Here is a 19,188-nt window from a genome sequence, read left to right as displayed (position 1 = left end):
AAAACTTAATGAGGAAGAAAAGGTATCTGGGACACAAGGAATAGAACATCCATGGATATTTAAGCAAATAGGCAGCACAGCATAGTGTATAGAGAGGTGTTATACCTCCTGGCTGACTTTGCCGCCTTGGGGCACTGAAAGGTTAAGTAGTAGAGCAGTCACCAACCTGTATTAATGGAGGTAGTTTCTTCACTGGGAACTCCCTACACTATGAAATCAGACCAGTCCAATAAACTATGTTTGTAGGAAAATAAAATAATCTTTAAAAAATAGCACTAAACAGCAACAGAAGAGTCTGTTTAATTTGCTTTTAATATCTCTAATAAGTATTTCTAATCCTTCCATAAAAGTACATTACAATTCTACAATTTATTGCAAACAGATTTCTTATCTGTTGATATTCAAACTATAATACATATCATTTAATTATTGGCACTATTTAACTCTACAGCACTATGGAGAATGCCTTTTTAAATAAAGAAAAAATAGCAATTCAATGGGTAAAATGTCAAACAGAAGGTCCTTTTCCCAAGACAATTACATATCTACACACCAACATTAAAAATGCTAATTTCTGAACAGGCACAGGATTAAAAAGTCATGATGAAAGTTAGCCAGGTTTTGTCCAGAAATGCGATATATACTGCACGGTTTATTTTATTTTTTAGCAAAACCTAGTTTGCCAAGCTTCAGAAGGCAAAAGCCTAAAATGTAAGTTTCAGTGTTGTCCAACTAATTCATCTTCTTGCCCAGAAGAATCTGATGACTGGTACTACATTGCAAAAGAGTACACTGTCACCAGTGATTTTGTTGTTAATGAATCCATCAAGACAGCAACATTCATGTCCTTAAGATGCAAGGCCTAGCAAGAATCCTCCTACAAATCCGCTGGATACCACTATGTTCTGTTTGATAAATTCTGTTGACTAAAAGAAAAAGAAAAAAAGGAATCCTTTTATTAATTGCATACAAATAAAATATAATTACTACTTGACTTTTTCTATCCTTATTCACTTAATTTTTTTTTTTTGCCTTATTCACTTTCAATGAAAATAGGTTCTCACAGAGCTTTTGGATATTAGAGAATCAAATTTTAGAAAATGGGAGACATAAGCATCTACAAAAATACAAGACTCTTATGTTTTCACTTCAAAAGTACTGGGCTTAGTGCAGGGCACCTTGGGCACCATGGTAACTACGGACAGTATTCTTAAAGACTGTACGATTGTCCTAAGAAGTCATTCGTTGCCCATCATCTCCAACAATTCACTTCAAAGACCTGTGGTTTAATCAGTGTGGGTAATCCCTTCACTGACCCAGATAATAACCCTTCTAATGATTTAGAAGATGGTCTTCAAGATTTACTGTGTCACTAAAATTCAGCACCATACCACAAATGTGTTGATGAAGCTCTTCAAATTAGTTAATTCAGAGAAAATAAATTCTATCACTAGACCCACTAAAGTCCAACTGCAATATTAACTAATAAATAAATTCCCACATTGTGCACACTTCCATTTTATTGGGAATAAAGAAGAAACATGTAGGATGAAAAAGCTTTAGATAGGCAACCACTAAGTGCTCAAATACACTTATGAACATCAGTAAAATGAATTAGTGTGTTAGGCTCATTTTATGTTGACTTCAACTAAGAGACGATACTGAGCTTGGGACAGTGACCAAATTTTTAGTACCATAGCTTTTGGAAAGGAAGTTGACTGACTGGCTCAAATAGCCATCCCTGTCATTCCCCTTACCAAGATGTCTCCCTGATGACTATTCCCCTACATTTTTTGTCTCCATCTAATAAAACATAAACTACCTGAGGACAAGTCCTATTACTTTTTTTGTATTTGTATCCCCAGAGGTTAACATAGTGCCTGGCACACAGTAAGATCTTAATAAATGTTTTGATACATTCATTAATATAGAAAAAAATTCAGAATATTTTAAAGCATATGCTTTTTAAAAAATCATTATTTTATATCAAATGTTACTCAATCTTCATGATATCTTGAAAGCAAAATAAAATAAATTTTGGCGGGGAGGCAAATACCATATATATAAAATTTATAATTCATTTAAAAAATTCCCTCATATACAAAATCTTACCTCTTCTATGACGGTATTGATTTCAGGTGCAGCTTTATTTGCTCTTTTTTTAATCTGTCTTTTTGCTTTGTTCACATCTTTTTCAACTCTCTTCCAGTCAACTTGCACATAGCCACTGTGACTGGCAATCTAGGAAAATTTAACAAAATCATAAAATGGTATTAAACCAGTCGATCTGCTCAGCCACTCATTAAAGTTCCATTGTTGCTGATATTACTACTGAATAATATCATGTTACTAAATTGGGCTACCTATGATGCTTATATATAGGAAGGTTTTGCTATGATATAAATATTCTAAGTTACTCCTTTAACACTTCTTTTGGGAAAGAGAGCTGGACATTGTGGAAATATACTCGAGTATCCAATTACTATCTGAAGAGGAAAAAAAACCGACTTGATATTAAATGTTTACAAAGTTATACATCTTTTTAAAAAAGTTACACATTTTAAATGGACTTGATTTCTGAATGTAAAATGTAAAAATGGGGCAAAAGTAGGCTCTAGCTAATTTTCCACTGAAGAAATCCCATATAAGTCTTATTACACACACAAAAAAAGGAATGCAATGTGATAGAACAGAGCTACCACTATATTTGTGGATGAGAAAATATTTGTGTGTCGACAGGAGCACTTTAGAATACTTACATAACAAAATCAAAGATGACAATCAGACTAGCAGTAAATAACCAAGTCATATTACCTATTAAGAACCTCTTCTAGAATACATTCTGTGTAAACCAATTCTTTGGGCCTTTCAAATAATGAAAATATCTCAGGTCATACACAAAAGATGATTATGAATTCTGGACTTTCTTCTATCAATGTCACCCGCCGAAGAATGCATTTATCTACAATACTTCTCTATATTCTTCTACATCATCATGAAAACAATGTAAAAGAATATGTGTAGATCAAGTGGAAGGTCAACTCTTTTTTGGGGGTGGTGCAGAAACTTCTAAATAGCTGGCACTCAATTGATGATAAAGCTCAATGTTTAGGAACTTGTCTAATCTGGGAACCAAAAAGATTTGCTACTTAAAATTGAAAATTTTACATTTGCTGCTTTATCTTCTTTACTTCTTTCTTATCATGCAGAGCCTATGACGGGACATATCTATTTTGTGTATGTATTTGACTATAATTTTTACTTTTAACTTATAGGGAATCAAAATATGTCCTATAAGTTTTCTTCCTGCCAACTTTACTCAAGTATAATTTTAAAAAATACCCTAAACTGCAAATTTAGCAGACTCATAAAATATTTACCATTTGCTAGAAATGTTTAAGGAGCTATCATTATACTAACACTAGCTGACAATTATATATATTTTAGAAGATACAAATGAAATGTGCTAACAGTTAAGTCTCACAATAACTCTGTAAAGTAGATACTGTATTATCTTCATTTTTAAAAACATATTTAGAACCTGAAGCTTAAAGAGATTTGCCCATGACCACATCACTTTTATCTGAAGAGTATGAATGTAGGCCTTATTCCAGAATCATCACATCTGTGTGTGTGTGTGGAGCCCTCTCCCCCAACTCGCTTAGCTGAGAACCCTCTTATTTTATGTGCGGATGCGTGCGCACACACACACACACACACACACATCAGGAAAATTATCCATTATTTTGTTTCATATACACAAAGAAACAACATATAACTAAAAAAATTGGTTCTATTAAGTCACAAAATACATTACTTTAGGAAGTAGCTAGGTGGCGCAGTGGATAAAGCACCAGCCTGGATTCAGGACAACCTGAGTTCAAATCCAACTCAGACACTTGACATTTACTGGGCAAGTCACTTAACCCTCCCCACCTCCAGAAAAAAAAAAAAAAACGCAAAACAAAATACATTACTTTATAGTCATAATTTGTTTATATTACATTTGTATGTACATATTACATATATGTAGCCATTGATGCAGCTAGCTCTCCCATTTGATAATCCAATCCAGATATGGAAGGTGATGTTAACAAAGGCCTGCATTACAGTGAATATGGTAGTTACTAACTAAAATATTAATTCTCATTCAGTCATGATATCAAGTGTCATAGAATAAAATTCCACTAAACCTATCCTTGGTGGATGGTCTGGGTCAAATGCTAGGTATATATGTCTTACCAGGAAAAGTCATGATCTAGTTCAAAAATGTCTAGCAGTATCCAACTTGGACTCAAATCATACCGGCATTGTATGATTTTTTTCTCTTGTTTGTATTATTTCTTGATTACATCATTTTTTTGTTTATTGTGTTTTTTAATACCAAATTCTATAGTTTGACTTTCATTTTTCATCACCAAACTCTTGGACATAGTGGAATTCCAAAAGGAAAAACAATCTCTTTTCCCTTTCCCTATTAGAATATAAATAATCTAGATAATCTCTAATCATTTGTGAATTGTTCAAATTTGTTTGCCTTCCCTGAGCTGCTTTTACCCACTGTTTTTGTATTTTGCCAACTCTGATCCAATATGGTTTTTTCAACATGAATTCTTGGAAGCCAAGAAGCCACTTCACCTAAGTCACACTCAAAGATAGTTATACCCTAAATCTTGCTTACCCACAAATGTACTACCTCCATGTTCAAGAATTCCGAAATCTCCTTATTTGACCATAATCTATTGTCTTTTCAACACCTCTCCCTCTGCTTTCTCTTACATAACAGTACTCTTTCTCCCACTATGACCTCCCAATCCTTAACCCCTCACTTCTCTTCTAAGCCATCTCCCCATCTCATCCTGACTCCTTGGTAAACAAATTTAACTACACAATGTCCTCTTCTCTTGAATCCTCTTCATCACCAATTATGCCCAGGCAAACCTCAGCCTTGGATCACTCCCACCATTTTGTCACCTTCATCCCTATACACGTGTTGCTGAACAAAGGTAGAGAAAAACACTCACCCATTCTGATGGGCCCACTGCACAACCTCAATGGAGTTTTGCCTGCTGCTAGACAATCCTACTCTATTTCCTTCATCAATTCACTGCCCCACTCTCCACAGCTCTTCCAAACCTTCTCACTCCTCCTCAAACCTCCCATGGAGCCCTCTCCCCCAACTCACTTAGCTGAGAACCTCTTATTTTATGGAAAAAAACTGAGGCCATTCACTGTAAATTCCCTCTTCCTTATCTCCTATCACTCAGGTGCCTTCTGCCACCATCTCCTCCTTCACCCTGTCTCACAAGACAAAATGACCTTACTCTTCACCAAGGCCAACTACTCTACTTGTATAAGTGTGATGAAATAATGGGATTTAGCAGATACTCAAAGACCCACCTGGAGATTAATCTAGACTTCAAAGTGAGAGTGATTGACTGCTGATTAAGCCTACTTCAAGTTAATTGGATTGTAATCACACCTGGCTATCCCTTAAGAAGGTATTGTTCTCAGAAACTAGATTGTGAAGTCAACTTGAGAACACCAATGGATTTGGATGACGCCAACCAATCATCTTGAAGCAGTGTGTAAGGACCACCCCTGTTCCAGATCTATAAAAAGCTTCCACAAACAGTTTGCTAGGGTGTTCCTGATTAAAGCAGGCTCCTGGAGGAGGACTTCAGGAAGAACCCAACCAGGCTGGAACTCTAGACTAGACTGGAGCTGAAGCTTCTGATTTAAGGAGACCACAATTTAGATTTTAAACATCACATAAGTGATGCCATTCCATCCCAACTCCTCCAGACTTGCTTCCTCTCTAGCATTCCCAGTCTCTCACTTATTTTCAATCTCTCTCTCTCTGAAGGCTCCTTTCCTACTGCCTAAAAAACATGCCCATGTCCTCCCCATCCTCAAAAAACCCTCACTTGATCTTTCCATGTGTGCTATCATCCTATTTCTCTTCTGCCCTCTGTAGCTAAATTCCTTGAAAAGGTCACCTATACAGGTACCTCTACTTTCTCTTCTCACTCTTCTTAATCCCTTACAATCTGGCTTCTGATATTATCATTCCACCAAAACAGCTTTCTCCAAGTTAATAATTACTTCTTACTTGCCAAATTCAATGGCCTTTTTCTCCATCTTCATTCCCCTTGCCCTCTCTGCAGCCTCTGACACTGCTGATCACTCTCTCCTTAATACTCTCTTCTCTGTAGGATTTCAGGAAACCACTGTCTCCTCATTCTCTTCCTCCCTATGAGACCACTCCTTCTCCTGGATCTGCCTCCAGATCACTCCCTCTAACTATAGGTGTCCCTCAAGGTTCTGGCCTGGGTCCTCTTTTCTTCTCCCTCTATACTACTTCACTTGGCAATCTCACCCACTTCCATAGATTTAATCACCATTTTCAAAGCTGATGATTCTCAAATCTACCTTTCCTGACCCAATCTTATTGCTGACCGCCAATCTCCTATCTCCAACTGCCTACCAGATGTCTCAAACTGGCTGTCCTATAAACTTAACACTCAGCAGGTCCAAAACGGAATTCCCCCTCCCCAAACCAACCACTCTTCCTACTTTCCTTATTACTGTAGAAGTCATCACCATGCCCCCAGTCCCTCAGGCTCACAACTAGGAGCCATGCTGGATTCCTCACTAGCTCTCATCTCCCCTAACCAAGGTTTTGTCAAGGCCTGCTGATTTCATCTGTACAAACACAGTTCCCTGCTCTCCTCCAACAATGCCACTACTCTAGTGCAAGCCCTCATCACCTCATGGTTAATACTGGTCATTCTTCCTGCCTCAAATCCATCTTCCATTCAGCCACTAAAGTGATTTTCCTTAAGTGAAGGTCTGATCATGTCATCCCCTCTACTCAAATTCCAGCAGCTTCCTATTACCTCCAGGAGCAAATACTAAATGCTCTGTTTGGATTTCAAAGCTCTTCATATAACCAGCTCCCTCCTACCCTTCTAGTCTTTTTATACCTTACTCCCCAAAACATACTCTTTGCCTTTTCTCTGAGATTATCTCCAACTTCTTCTGTATATATCTTGTTCACACACACTTTTTTTTGGGGGGGGGCGCAGGGCAATGAGGGGTTAACTGAGTTGCCTAGGGTCACACAGCTAGTAAGTGTCAAGTATCTGAGGCCAGATTTGAACTCAGGTCCTCCTGAATCCAGGGCCAGTGCTTTATCCACCACTCCACCTAGCTGCCCCCCATGCATACTTGTGTGTATGTTTTCTCCTCCATTAGACTATTACTTCCTTAAGAAAAGGGATTTTTTAGGGGGTAGCCAGGTGGTGCAGTGGATAAAGCACTGGCCCTAGTTTCAGGAGGACCTGAGTTCAAATCTGGCCTCAGACACCTGACACTTATTAGGTGTGTGACCCTGGGCAAGTCACTTAACCCCCACTGCCCTGCAAAAAAAAAAAAAAAAAGAAAGAAAGAAAAGGGATTTTTTTTTGCCTTTCTTTGTATCCCCAGCACTGAGCACAGCGCTTAGCACATAGTAGATGCTTAATAAATGCTTATTGACTTATACTTGATCTTCAATTGTATTCGTATATGAAATAGATATGACTATCAGACAGTGTACTGATGTATATCTATAAAGATGTATAAAGTATACATCTTTATAGTTGTTTGGAAAAGGAAATGAAGAAACCTCATTTTTCATTCCAATTGCGTAAATTCACTCACCTGCTGAACTTAAGGAATGGCTACACAAAACAAAAAAACTAATCACCTACCTGCAGGAGAAGAAAGCCACCACCCACTGCAGTTGCTGCAAGTTTTCCAACTTTCTGAAACAAAAATCCTGCACACCTAAAATAAAAAAAAAAGAAAAGTAGAAAGAATATAATTCTGTGGCTTTCCTGGGGAAAATGTTCATTTTATTAAAGGCAGCTTTCTATTTTCTATTACTGGGTCCCTAAATGGATTGTCCCTGAGTACAAGATAAAAATCCAAATTCCTTAGCCTGGGAAATAAGATACTGTACATGCCAACCCATCCTTCTTATCCAGTCTTAGGTCTCTACTCTGCAAAAGGCACACTTGCTTCTTCACATTGTTTATGGGACACAGTCTCATACCTAACTTTGCTCATACTGTTTTGGGGGGGGGGGGCAATGAGGGTTAAGTGACTTGCCCAGGGTAACACAGCTAGTAAGTGTCAAGTGTCTGAGGCCGGATTTGAACTCAGGTCCTCCTGAATCCAGGGCTGGTGCTTTATCCACTGCGCCACCTAGCTGCCCCCAAAATCATTGTTTTCTTTTGCTCATGCTATTCTGACCCCTTCCTTGGGTTGCTTTCTATCTTTCTTATCTCCCCATATAAAGATTCAACATCCTTTAAAAAAAAAAAAGGTTCAGTTCAGTCAAGCTCCACCTCCTCCAGGAAAATCTCTAAATTTACTTAAGCCAACAGAGATCTCTCCCTTCTCTGAAATACTATTGTACTTAATCTCTGTAGTACATCATAATACATAAACAAGATAAGGCCGCATGATTAACTCCTTCACACACAAATCTTATCCATCATAACCTATCATTTCACAGTCTGGTGAATCATGGGCTCTCTCCTTTATACATGTCTTAAAGATTACTTTGCTCCCAAAGGCACTGGCAAAATCTCTAGCTAAAGCCCTTTCATTTTTCCTCATTGTATCTTGGAGGCATCACCTGCTAATAACCCAGTTTGATGAGTGGATACCATATCACTTCCTTCTTCCCCTCCGTACTTTCAGCATTAAGCCACAAAGATTTTCCTTAAACACCCCAAGTAAAGGCCTACTGGACTAGCCTAATTCTTCTACAAAGTCCTCTTGATGCTCAAATAGACTGGAACAAATTCTCTGAATCATAAACCTAGAATTTGAGAGCTGGAAGGAACCTAGGTAGTCACTAGGCCAACCTATAAGAAAGGAATCTCCATTATAATATACCTAACAAGTGGCCTCTGTTTGAAGACTTTCAGAGGACGACCCCATCTCCATTTTGGAGAGCTCTAATCATTAGTAAGGTTTTCCTGACCTCAAACCTAAATTTGTCTTTTTTGTAATTTACACAGAGTTTACAACTCTGCCCAGTGCAGCCAAACAGAACAAGTCCCTCCTCCAAATGACAGCCCTTCAAATAACTGTCTCCTCTTTTATGGGCTAACCATGCCTAGGCTCCTTCAAATGATCCTTATATGACATGAATTCAAGACCCTTTACCAACTTAATGTCTTCCTCTGGACACTTTCCAGGTAATCAATGTTCTTCTTAAACCAGTGTCTACAACTGAACACAAGTTGAGGTCTGATGAGGTCAAAATACAGAGGCACTATTAGCACTCTGTTCCTAAAAGCAAGAGCTTACTTAATGCAGTTTAAGACTGCATTAGCTTTTTTGATTGCTGCATCATGTTGCTCATTCATATGGAACTTGCAGTCCATTAAAAACCCCAAATCTTTTCTCAGAACTGCTGTCTAACCAGGATTCCCTCGTGGGTGTGTGCATGCATGCACATATACATACACATAAATACAACATATACACATTTATCCCTAGTGAACTTCATCTTATTATATTCTGCCTAATATTCTAGTCTGTCAATATTCTTTCTGTCACCCAGTATATTAACCAACCTGGTGTCATATGCAAATGTCAGAAGCATACCATCTACACCTTTAACCAAGTCATTGAAAAAAGTAATAACCAGCAGAGTCAAGCAAAAACCCTTGGAGTACTCCACTGGAGATGTCCCCTGCTACAGAGACACTAAATCATTAATAACTACACTAAGTCAGTTTCCTCACCTCTAGAATGGGAAAAATACTAGCACTCTGTCACATGGTTTTTGTGAAGAAAACCATGTAAATCCTAAAGTGTTTTATGTGTTATTTCTACATACCAAAAGAACCTATATTTTAGGTTAAAAAAAATTTGTTAAATTTTTAAGCTGGGTGGACTCATTTTCTAAAGAAAATAAATTTGGTTTGGATAAGAATCACCCTCACCACACCAACCTTTCAAAAATCCTTGGCTGAGCCTAAAGCAAATTCTTAAGTTGTGACAACTGGACTTAACTATGGGCTAGTATATCTATAATCTGTTTAATCTTTATACCTAAAAATAAAGGGACAAAATAGATCCACTGTAACATTAAAATCTGAACTGGTTAAATGAGTGCCTATTATGTATTTTTTTGTACATACTAATAGCCGCAGATATTTGCTGAATGACTCTAGGAAAGTCACTTAACCACTATCTGCCTCAATGTGCTCATCCGTAAAATGTGGATAACAACACCTACCTCAAATAAGATCACATATGTAATACAGCACAACTTAAATCATAAAACATTTGCTATTATATTATTCTCAAATTCAATTCTCCATAATTAGTTTAACATGTTGTTAAATTTTAAATCTTTAACAAAAATAACCCTACACATTTTCAAAACACCAATATATGGTCTATTTTTTTTAATCACTTCTCTCACTATAAAACTCTATTTATTTATTTTTCCTGATACTGGTAGGCTTAACTAGTAGGACCTCTGGGAATTTGACTCTAGAAGAGATCTCAACTAAGTTTTTCTTAACCATGTATTTAAATGACCTGAGATTATTTCTAAAAGCGTAGAAATAACCTTACTATAACATTCATTTGAGCACAAAACCTGAAGCTTATGCCCCAACAATTTTCAAGTTAATTTCTTTTACTGTCATCTCCAAAGACAAATGCTTCTGATTTTTTCTGATCCATTCCTATCCACCTACACACCGACTCAGATTCACGTTAACAACATTGTACCAAAATAAGAGAGGATCCAAAGAGAGCCAACAGAAGCAAAGCAAACCACACTAAAAACCTAGGCTAAGGCCCTACATTAAAAGGTCCCCTAGCCAACAGGATGAAGAGAGTATAAAATTGGTGCTTCCTTATTCCCACCAGAAGCCTATGGAATGAACTGTGTAAATATGCTCCACTCCTCCATGTATTCTGATGTAATCTAACGAGAATCTGGCACATGTAAAAAGGAATGACACGGTCCTCCTCTCCTATCAAATGATCAAAGTGTCTGAGTGAAGATGACTAGTTTTTCTTTATGGGTCCCTCAAAATTTGAAATGATGGTAAGGAAAAGCTAGAAACCTTGAAAAGAAAGATCTGTTTTTTCTAAAAGACATAAGAGATAAACACAATGTTGCCCAATGTGTATACAAAATTCAAAATGGTTAGCACAGAGGGAAAAATGCCAAGATCTTATGGGGAAGGCTCCTAATTTATACACTTGTATTTAAAGTCATTTTTATAACCATACAGTAAAACTAAATGTCTAAATCAGCTATGTGTACAAAATAATTTAATTACCTACAAGGCATTCAGCATTTGTTAATAGATATTCCTAATACATCCAGGAGAGATAATTTGAAAATTATTGGTCTACCTGAAAATTATGATAAAGGAAAGAGTTTAGACATAATCTTCCAAGAAGAAAAATTGCCCTGATATTCTAGAAGCAAAAGGTAAAATAGAAAGTGAACGAATCCACCAATCACCTCCTGAAAGAGATCCCAAAAGGAAAACTCCTAGGAATATTATAGCCAAATTCCAGAGCTCCCAGGTCAAGGAGAAAATATTCCAAGCTGCCAAAAAAGAAAGAATTCAAGTACTGTGGAGCTCCAGTCAGAATAGCACAAGATATAGCAGCTTCTATATTAAAGGATCAGAGGGCACGGAATATGATATTCCAGAGGGCAAAGGAACTGGGATTATAACGTATGCAGCAAAACTGATTATAATCTTTCAGAGGAAAAAAATGGGACTTCAATGAAAAAGAGGACTCTCAGATATTTGTGATGAAAAGATCTGAACTGAATGGAAAATTTGACTTTCAAAGACCCTAGAGACCCATAAAAAGTTGGAGTTGGATGACATGCCTGGGGTCGTGAAGTGGGTGGTGTCTTGTGTCTGAGGCCAAATTGGGGCTGGGGTCCTCCTGGGTCCAGGGTGGATGCTTTGTCCACTGTGTCACCTAAGTGCCCCATGATGACATATTTAGGGTAAAATTGAGGGGTGAGAGGAATGTACTGGGGAGGGGGAAGGGGAGAGGTAGCATGGGGTGAAATCCCACATGAAACAGGAAAGGGTTTATGGAGTAGTGGAAGAGATGGGGGAGGAGCAGGGTAGTAAATGAACTTTACACTCATCAGAATAGGCTCAAAGTCCTTAATATCATCAGTTGCCTCAAGGAGGGAATAGCATACACACTCAATTGGGTAGAGTAATCTATCTAACCCTGCAGGAAAATAGGAGGGGGAAGGGGATAAAGGAGAAGGGGGGGGGAGCAAAAGAAGGGAGGGCAGATTGGGGGAGGGGACAAACAGAAGCAAACCCCTTTTGAAGAGGGATAGGGTGAAAGAAGATAGATAATAGAGTAAATATCATGGGGAAGGAAAGAGGATGGAGGAAAACAATTAATAGTAATTGTGAAAAAGAGAAGTGGGGGGGGGGGAATTGTACAAAAAATATTGATAGCAACTCTTTGTGGTAGCTAAGAATTGGAAATCAAAGGAATGTCCATCAATTGGCGAATGACTGAAGAAGCTGTGGTATATGATTTTAATGGAGTGTTAGTGTGCTGTGAGAAGTGATGGGCAGGATGATTTCAGAGAAACCTGAAGACTCTCATATGCACTGATGTATAGTGAAGTGAGCAGAACTGGGAGGACACTATGCACAGTGACAGCAGTATTGTTCTAGGAGCAATTGTGAATGACTTGACTACTCTCAGCAATGCAATGATCCAAGACAATCCCAAGGGACTAATGATAAAGCTTGCTATCCACTCCCAGAAAAAGAACTACTATTGATTGAACACAGACTTAAAAAAAAAAAAAGAGTACTTGTAGATTGTACATATATAACCTATGTCAGATTGGTTGCTGTTTTGTGGAAGAGGGAAGAAAAGAAGGGAGAGAGAAAAATTTGGAACTCTAAATCTTATGAAAATGAATGTTGAAAACTACCTTTACATGTAACTGGAAAAAATAAAATAAATGGAGAATAGATATTCCTATATATTTTAGACCTCATCCTTAAAAAAGATCCAACCAATCTAAGGTACCAGGCCTGGAGTCAGAAGACCTATGTTCAAATCTGGCTTCAGACTTACTAGCTGTATGATCCAGAGGAAGTCATCAGTTTCCTCATCTGTAAAATGAGTCGGACATGACTGAAAAACACATGTAGTGCATACACAGTGTTATAAACTAGAGATAAAAAAAAAAACAAAAACAAATTTGGCAGGGGAAAAGAAGCCCCCTCCCTAAGGAGCTTAAAAAAATCTGGCCTCAGACATTTGCCAAAGATCCTGGGGATGAGAAATGTTATGCAGAAGGAGATGGCCAACACCATCAAATGCCACAGAAAGGTCAAGGAGGATGAGGAATGATAGTAGGCCATCATATTTAGCGATTAAGAGATCATTAGTGGAACATTACTGTGCTATACTAAAATAATGGTTTGAAATACTGCACGTCAGTTTTTTTGATGCATTGATCAGTTTTGTTTCATTTCTTTTTCTCTTCCCCTTTTTTAAAATATTTTTTTTTGTTGTTGTAAGGAATGGCTCTTTGGGAAGAAGGGAAAAGGAAATCTAGGCAACCTAAAAACCAAAAGATATCAATAACAATATATTTTAAAAGAGTATTAGTAATTTTCAAGAAGAATTTTAGTTCAGTGGTGAGGTTGGAAGCCAGATGGAAAGAGGTAGAAAAATAGGTATGAGAGAAAATAGAAGTAAGCAGTATAAAACAGCTTTTTCTAGAACTAGGGCTATGAGAGGAGATATAAGATAAAAGGTTGAGGGGAAACAGGTCACATGAAAGTTTTTAAAGCTGGGCAGACTCATAAAAATTTGTAGGCAGCAGGAAAAAGGCTGGAGAAAAGAGGAGACCCTTGATAAGGAAGGGGACACCCTTGAGAGGTTGGCCTTGATGAGAAGAGACAAGCCTCCTCATCAGAGACAAAGGAGAAGAAAAAAGGAAATGATGTCATGATGGTTAGGAGTTAGAAAAGAAGGAACTTTATGGCAGGGTGCCTCTATTTTTTAAGTCAAAGTCCTTTAGGGTCATGAGAGCATAGGAAAGGAATGATCTATGAGGCTAAAGTAAATAAAAAAGTTTTGTAAAAGCCACTGGGAAGAGTGCACTAGAATCAATTAGGGAAGAATAAAAATATAGCGACATAGCAGAGAGGCCCCAGCTGAGACTAAGTAACACGTTTGTAATAGACCTTTATCAGCAAGCTTACATGACTTCCTCCAAAACTGCATTATTAGCAGGTAAGTGTGGGGACCAATTTTTAATTGGTGAGTATTAGCTAAGTGGCTCGCCGCAATATTGGGGCAAGGAAGGAGACCGGCAGCCTCCCTCAAAACAGAACAAGATTTATTTTAACAAGAACGAACTTAAAAAAAAAAAAAAACAGGATCAGTAGGATCAAGAGAAAGGAAATAAAATGGGGAAAGGGAAATTATACAACCTGAAAAAATACCACCGCCCAGGAATCAGCTAAGAATACACAGCAGCACTACTGTCACCTTCCAGCTTCCAGCTACAACAGCGAATTCTCCTCCCCAATCCCAGAAAACCCCACACATCCCCCAGCCAATTGGATGGCCGTTCTGACAGTCACATGACTGCCCTCACTAGGCTTCCAATCATTATAATTTTTCCAGGCCTAGGTAGGTGTCTGCGAGTGGTGATGACATGAGGTGCCAGTGCCATGGCAACGGCTACAACCAGCGGGTGGAGCACCGTGCTGTTTGCAGATCCCCAGGCCAGGGGGCACCCTCAAATAACAATTAATTCTTTACATTAGTAGGAGTAGAGAGAGAGAGATGGGATTTGGCAAGGAACTGGCAATAAGACAAGAGGGAAAGATACTTGAGAGTTACAGACTGGTTATTTATAGGTTTGAAGGCCAGAAATTGAATAATGTTAGGCCAGAGACGAGAAGATGGCTAGGGAAAGCAGGGGACTATGGAAAAGAAGTCACAGTAAAGATAAAGGGCAGGTTTAGGAGGATTAAGGGGATACATGGAAGTACAGGAATTGATGGAATAAAGCATTGCAGAGCTCTGGATCTGAAAGACTGAACACTTATGGGTGATGGTGAGATAATGGGTGTGACCATGTGTGGCCAAGATAGAATTAAGGTACATGTGATGACAAAAGCTGAGGTTGGTGAAATGGGAAGCCAGCAGGGGTTGAGAGGATGCCAAGTATAAGGTCAGGGGTTGTAGCAGAAAGATTGTGAACCAGTTAATAAACTATGCACTAGTAAATAAATGCCAACAGGATTTAGAAAGGGCGATTTATTTGGATTTTATGAACTTGAAAGGGCACTGGACATAAAAGAAAGAACAATTGCTGAGTGATAGCAGCAGAGTGAAGATCTAGCATAATAGAAGGAGCAGAGGGAAGATCTAGCATAATAGAAGGAACTTATCCTGGTCTAAAATATCAGAGGCTAGAAAAAAAGGTACATATGGTTTGGGTGGCCAGGGATGCAGTGTCTTCTGGGGAAAGCCAGGTGTCTTTGAGTGCAAGAAGATGGAAGGATTGTGGCCAAGAAAAGGTCTATGAAAGTAAGTTTTGTTAATGAAAATGGCAGTTCCTCAGAACTTAATAGAAAGAGGGGGCAGAAGCAGACAGGGACTCAGAGAAAGGTTGAAATGGATCATGGATGTCAACAGAAGGGAGGAGGGATTTTGTTAAGCAGCCAGGCAGTCCTAATCACAGAATTAGAAGAGAAGATGAGAGTTTGCAAGCCAAAGAGTGGAGATATAGTACCAGTTGGCTAGGGGTCCCACCTCAAAGATCCCTTGATTGGGAGGGAAGAGAAGGAAACATCAGTTACCTCTACCTCAAACTTGACGGTAGGAAGAAAAGTCAAGGTATTTATCTTAACATGGGTGAGAAGTTAAGACAGTTATTTCAGTGCATGAGCAATTATAAATAATTTTTCCAAGACATAATTAGTAGAACACATAATAAATTTAGCAGTACTAGTGAATGGATCCCTTACTTCCACTATTCACTTAAAAGCCCAAGCCAAACTACTATACATCAAAAAACTCATAACATTGGTTGCAAATGAAAATATTACAATTATGAATATGGCTAATGTGCCGTTTTACCATTCACATACACCTTACTTTATTGAAAAGGCAGCTCTTGGGGCAGCTAGGAGGCGCAGTGGATAGAGCACCGGCCCTGGAGTCAGGAGGACCTGAGTTCAAATCTAACCTCAGACACTTAACACTTACTAGCTGTGTGACCCTGGGCAAGTCACTTAACCCCAATTGCCTTACTAAAAAAAAAAAAAAAGGCAGCTCTGTAAGAGTAGTTAACTATTTCTTGGTCCTAACTTTTGATTTCATCTATGAGCAAACTACTTTTAAAAATCAACATCAGAAAAAATTCTTCATTATAGCCTCAAACCAAATGTTTCAATGCCTAGAGGCACTGAAAGGTTAAGAACCTTATCCCTGATCACACAGCCACAAAGTTTTAGAAGCAGGGCTTAAAATCCAGGTCTCTAAGGCTGTTCTGCCAAGTCACTGACATCCTACAAGATAAAAAAAAAATTATATTCTCACCATCCAGTAACTCCACCCATAACAATCTGAGTAGCTACAGAATATTTCTCTACAATAGGTCCAGAGCTGTGGCCAAACACACGATTCCACCAGTGATGTCTTCTCGCATACTCTGTTAAATCCAGCACTTCGTAAGAGTCATCATCACTGTCATGTTCTTTCAGAGAGAAAAAATGAAAACACAGACATTAAATTCAGTCAAAAGCCAAGAAATGTTCCTTACAGTCTTCTTTTAAAATTACTAATTCTAGTAGAATGTTCATTTCTGAAAATTCTTAAACTTGTGTTTTAATGTCTAATTCCAGATACAAGAGAGATATGTATCTTTCTCTGTCTCTCTATAAAGATACACATCTATGTATACAACTTGATCTTTGAATCCCTACTGTAAAAGGGGGATAGCAGTATTCCCGTTTACCTAGCACAAAGATATACTGAAACACCAGGTGAAACTTGGGGGAAGTTAAATTGGAAGGAGGAAGTGAAATGGCCAAAGTGTTCATCAGCCCTATTCAGTATGTCTCTGGAAGTAATGCTGAAGCAAAGCATCTGTTAATTGATGGTAGGCCTTACAGTAAAAGAGTGACAGGTGCAATGGGAACGGCAAAATGAAGTTTTCTTTTTCAAACAATTCAAGGAATCCAGATTGCCCAGAATCAGAGAAAGATAAATGCTGATGTGAGAGGCTGAAATAACTATAAACAGTCCAGAAGGATGGCACTGTAGTTTATAAGGAACTTAAACTGAGGGAGAGAAAAGGTGTTTGTTTTTCTTTTGGAGGGGAGGAAGAAAGGGTTGGTAAAGAACAAATACAGGACTCGGGCAGTTAAAGCTGCACTAAGACTTTTGGGACACCCTGTATAGCGGTGGATAGGCCTACGTGCTTTATGTGGGGGAGGGGGGGTATTGGTTTGTGTCCTAGAAGAGGGAAGCGGGTACAAGGAAAAAATAGGGGGAGGGGCGGGGAATGAGACGGGGTGCGTGTGTGTAGGGGGGGGGGGGTCCTCAGTGACCAGGAAGGCTCCCCTACAAGGATAAATGAGGTTGGGGGATGCTGGGGCTCCGTCTGCAGAGAAAGCTGGCAGGCGGGGGATGGGGCGGTGTAGACGGGGAAGAAGGATGTGCACCAATACGGAAGAGGGTAAATAGAGAGGGGGGAGGGGCCGGGGGACGCTCGGGGGAAGAGGAATTCCAGGGCAGAAAGACGGGGTGGTTAGGTATTTTGGGGGTGGGGGGGGCCAAAGGGGGTGAAGCTGAGTGCCTGGGGGAAGGGGCAGAGGATTCATGGGTTCGAGGTCCAGATAGGATGCAATGGGAGGGGGAGGGGAGAATCCTGGGGGGAGGGAAGGTAGAAAGGTCCGAGTTGTGGGGAAGGGTCGTGTCTGGAGGTAGCTGGGACCGTTGGGCCGTCGGGTAGGGGTGCGGGGGTGGAGGGTGTGTGAGAAGCCCCCTCTTGGGTCTCAAGGAAGGGATGGGGGAGAAGGATAAAAGGGACATAATGACGGCAGCTTCTGCTTCGATTGGCGTCTTGGGGGCCCCTCGGGGCCGCTCACCTGTGGCACGGGGGTTCCTGGTCGCCATGATCCCGCCGGCGGCCTGTTGTCAAAAAGACCCCCAACCCCCCGCCCCTACGAGCCCCCCTCTTCGAGCTGCTCGCCCCACCACTCTAGGGGCCGCTCTACCCTGGGAGCGGGAGAAGTCCGAACTCTATGGTTGTCTTCCTCCTTATCCAGCCCTTTTCTTCTTCCTGCCCCCTGCCCCGCCCCCGGCATAAGGCTTCCTGCGCAAGCGTAAACTGTGCGAGCCGGAGGAAGTACCTAGCCCCAACTGTGCTCGGCCTCAGAGACTTATGGGAATTGTAGTCTTGGTGACCCGAGCATATGAGCATGCAGAGCTGACGCTTCCCCGCTGCGCCTTGGCTCCCTTCCCCCTCCCCCACTTCCTGCGATCGTTTTGGTGGCCCTGCAGACACTTCAGAAAGGAAGTGGCCAGATGTTTGGGACACTTCAGTTCAATTCAATACATATTTATTTATTTATTAAGCGCCGAGTATGTATGTGTACGGGCACCGTGCCAAACTCTGGGGATACAAAAGGAGGTAAAATACAGTCCCTGCCCTCAGAGTTCAAAATCTAAAGGAGAGACAACATGCAAACAAATATATACAAAGCAAAGATAAATAGGAGATAATGAACATAATGATCTACTATCCTCCCACACACACGTTCTTCCATTTTTCTTTCTCAAAGTGGTCAAAATTCAAGACCTGCAGGAAAGTGCCTTGAGAAAACATTTTTTAAAAAACAAACATAAAAAGCATTTTATGGGTAGATTTTGAAAACTAAGCTAAAATATCACCCAAAGGAAGCAGGTTAACTCTGCCCCCTTTTTTTTCTTTGTTCCCCTACTGCCCGCCCCAGTCTCTTCAGATATTGACTCTATTTCTCTACAAAAGGAGCCCAGTGAAACCACAACCAAATTCCTTAATTTGATCTTTGGAAAGATCTGTGTATTCCCTCCACCTGC

At 39.6% G+C, this 19,188-nt stretch overlaps 1 protein-coding gene across 1 annotated transcript; it reads right to left on the bottom strand.

The window, feature by feature from the left end:
- Positions 1–294: 294 nt before the first annotated feature.
- Positions 295–18,373, bottom strand: FUNDC1 (FUN14 domain containing 1). Its single transcript, XM_043998786.1, has 5 exons — positions 18,216–18,373; positions 16,663–16,819; positions 7,755–7,830; positions 2,113–2,241; positions 295–926 (listed from the first exon to the last, which is right to left on the bottom strand). Exons 1-5 carry the CDS (start codon positions 18,241–18,243, stop codon positions 849–851), a joined length of 468 nt encoding a protein of 155 aa, XP_043854721.1. The 5' UTR covers positions 18,244–18,373; the 3' UTR covers positions 295–848.
- Positions 18,374–19,188: the final 815 nt, after the last annotated feature.

This window comes from Dromiciops gliroides, chromosome 3, assembly GCF_019393635.1.
Source record: "Dromiciops gliroides isolate mDroGli1 chromosome 3, mDroGli1.pri, whole genome shotgun sequence".
In the NCBI taxonomy this organism is placed as follows: Eukaryota; Metazoa; Chordata; class Mammalia; order Microbiotheria; family Microbiotheriidae; genus Dromiciops; species Dromiciops gliroides.
Note: the sequence above shows the minus strand (reverse complement) of the source record. Positions and strands in the feature narration are given on the sequence as shown.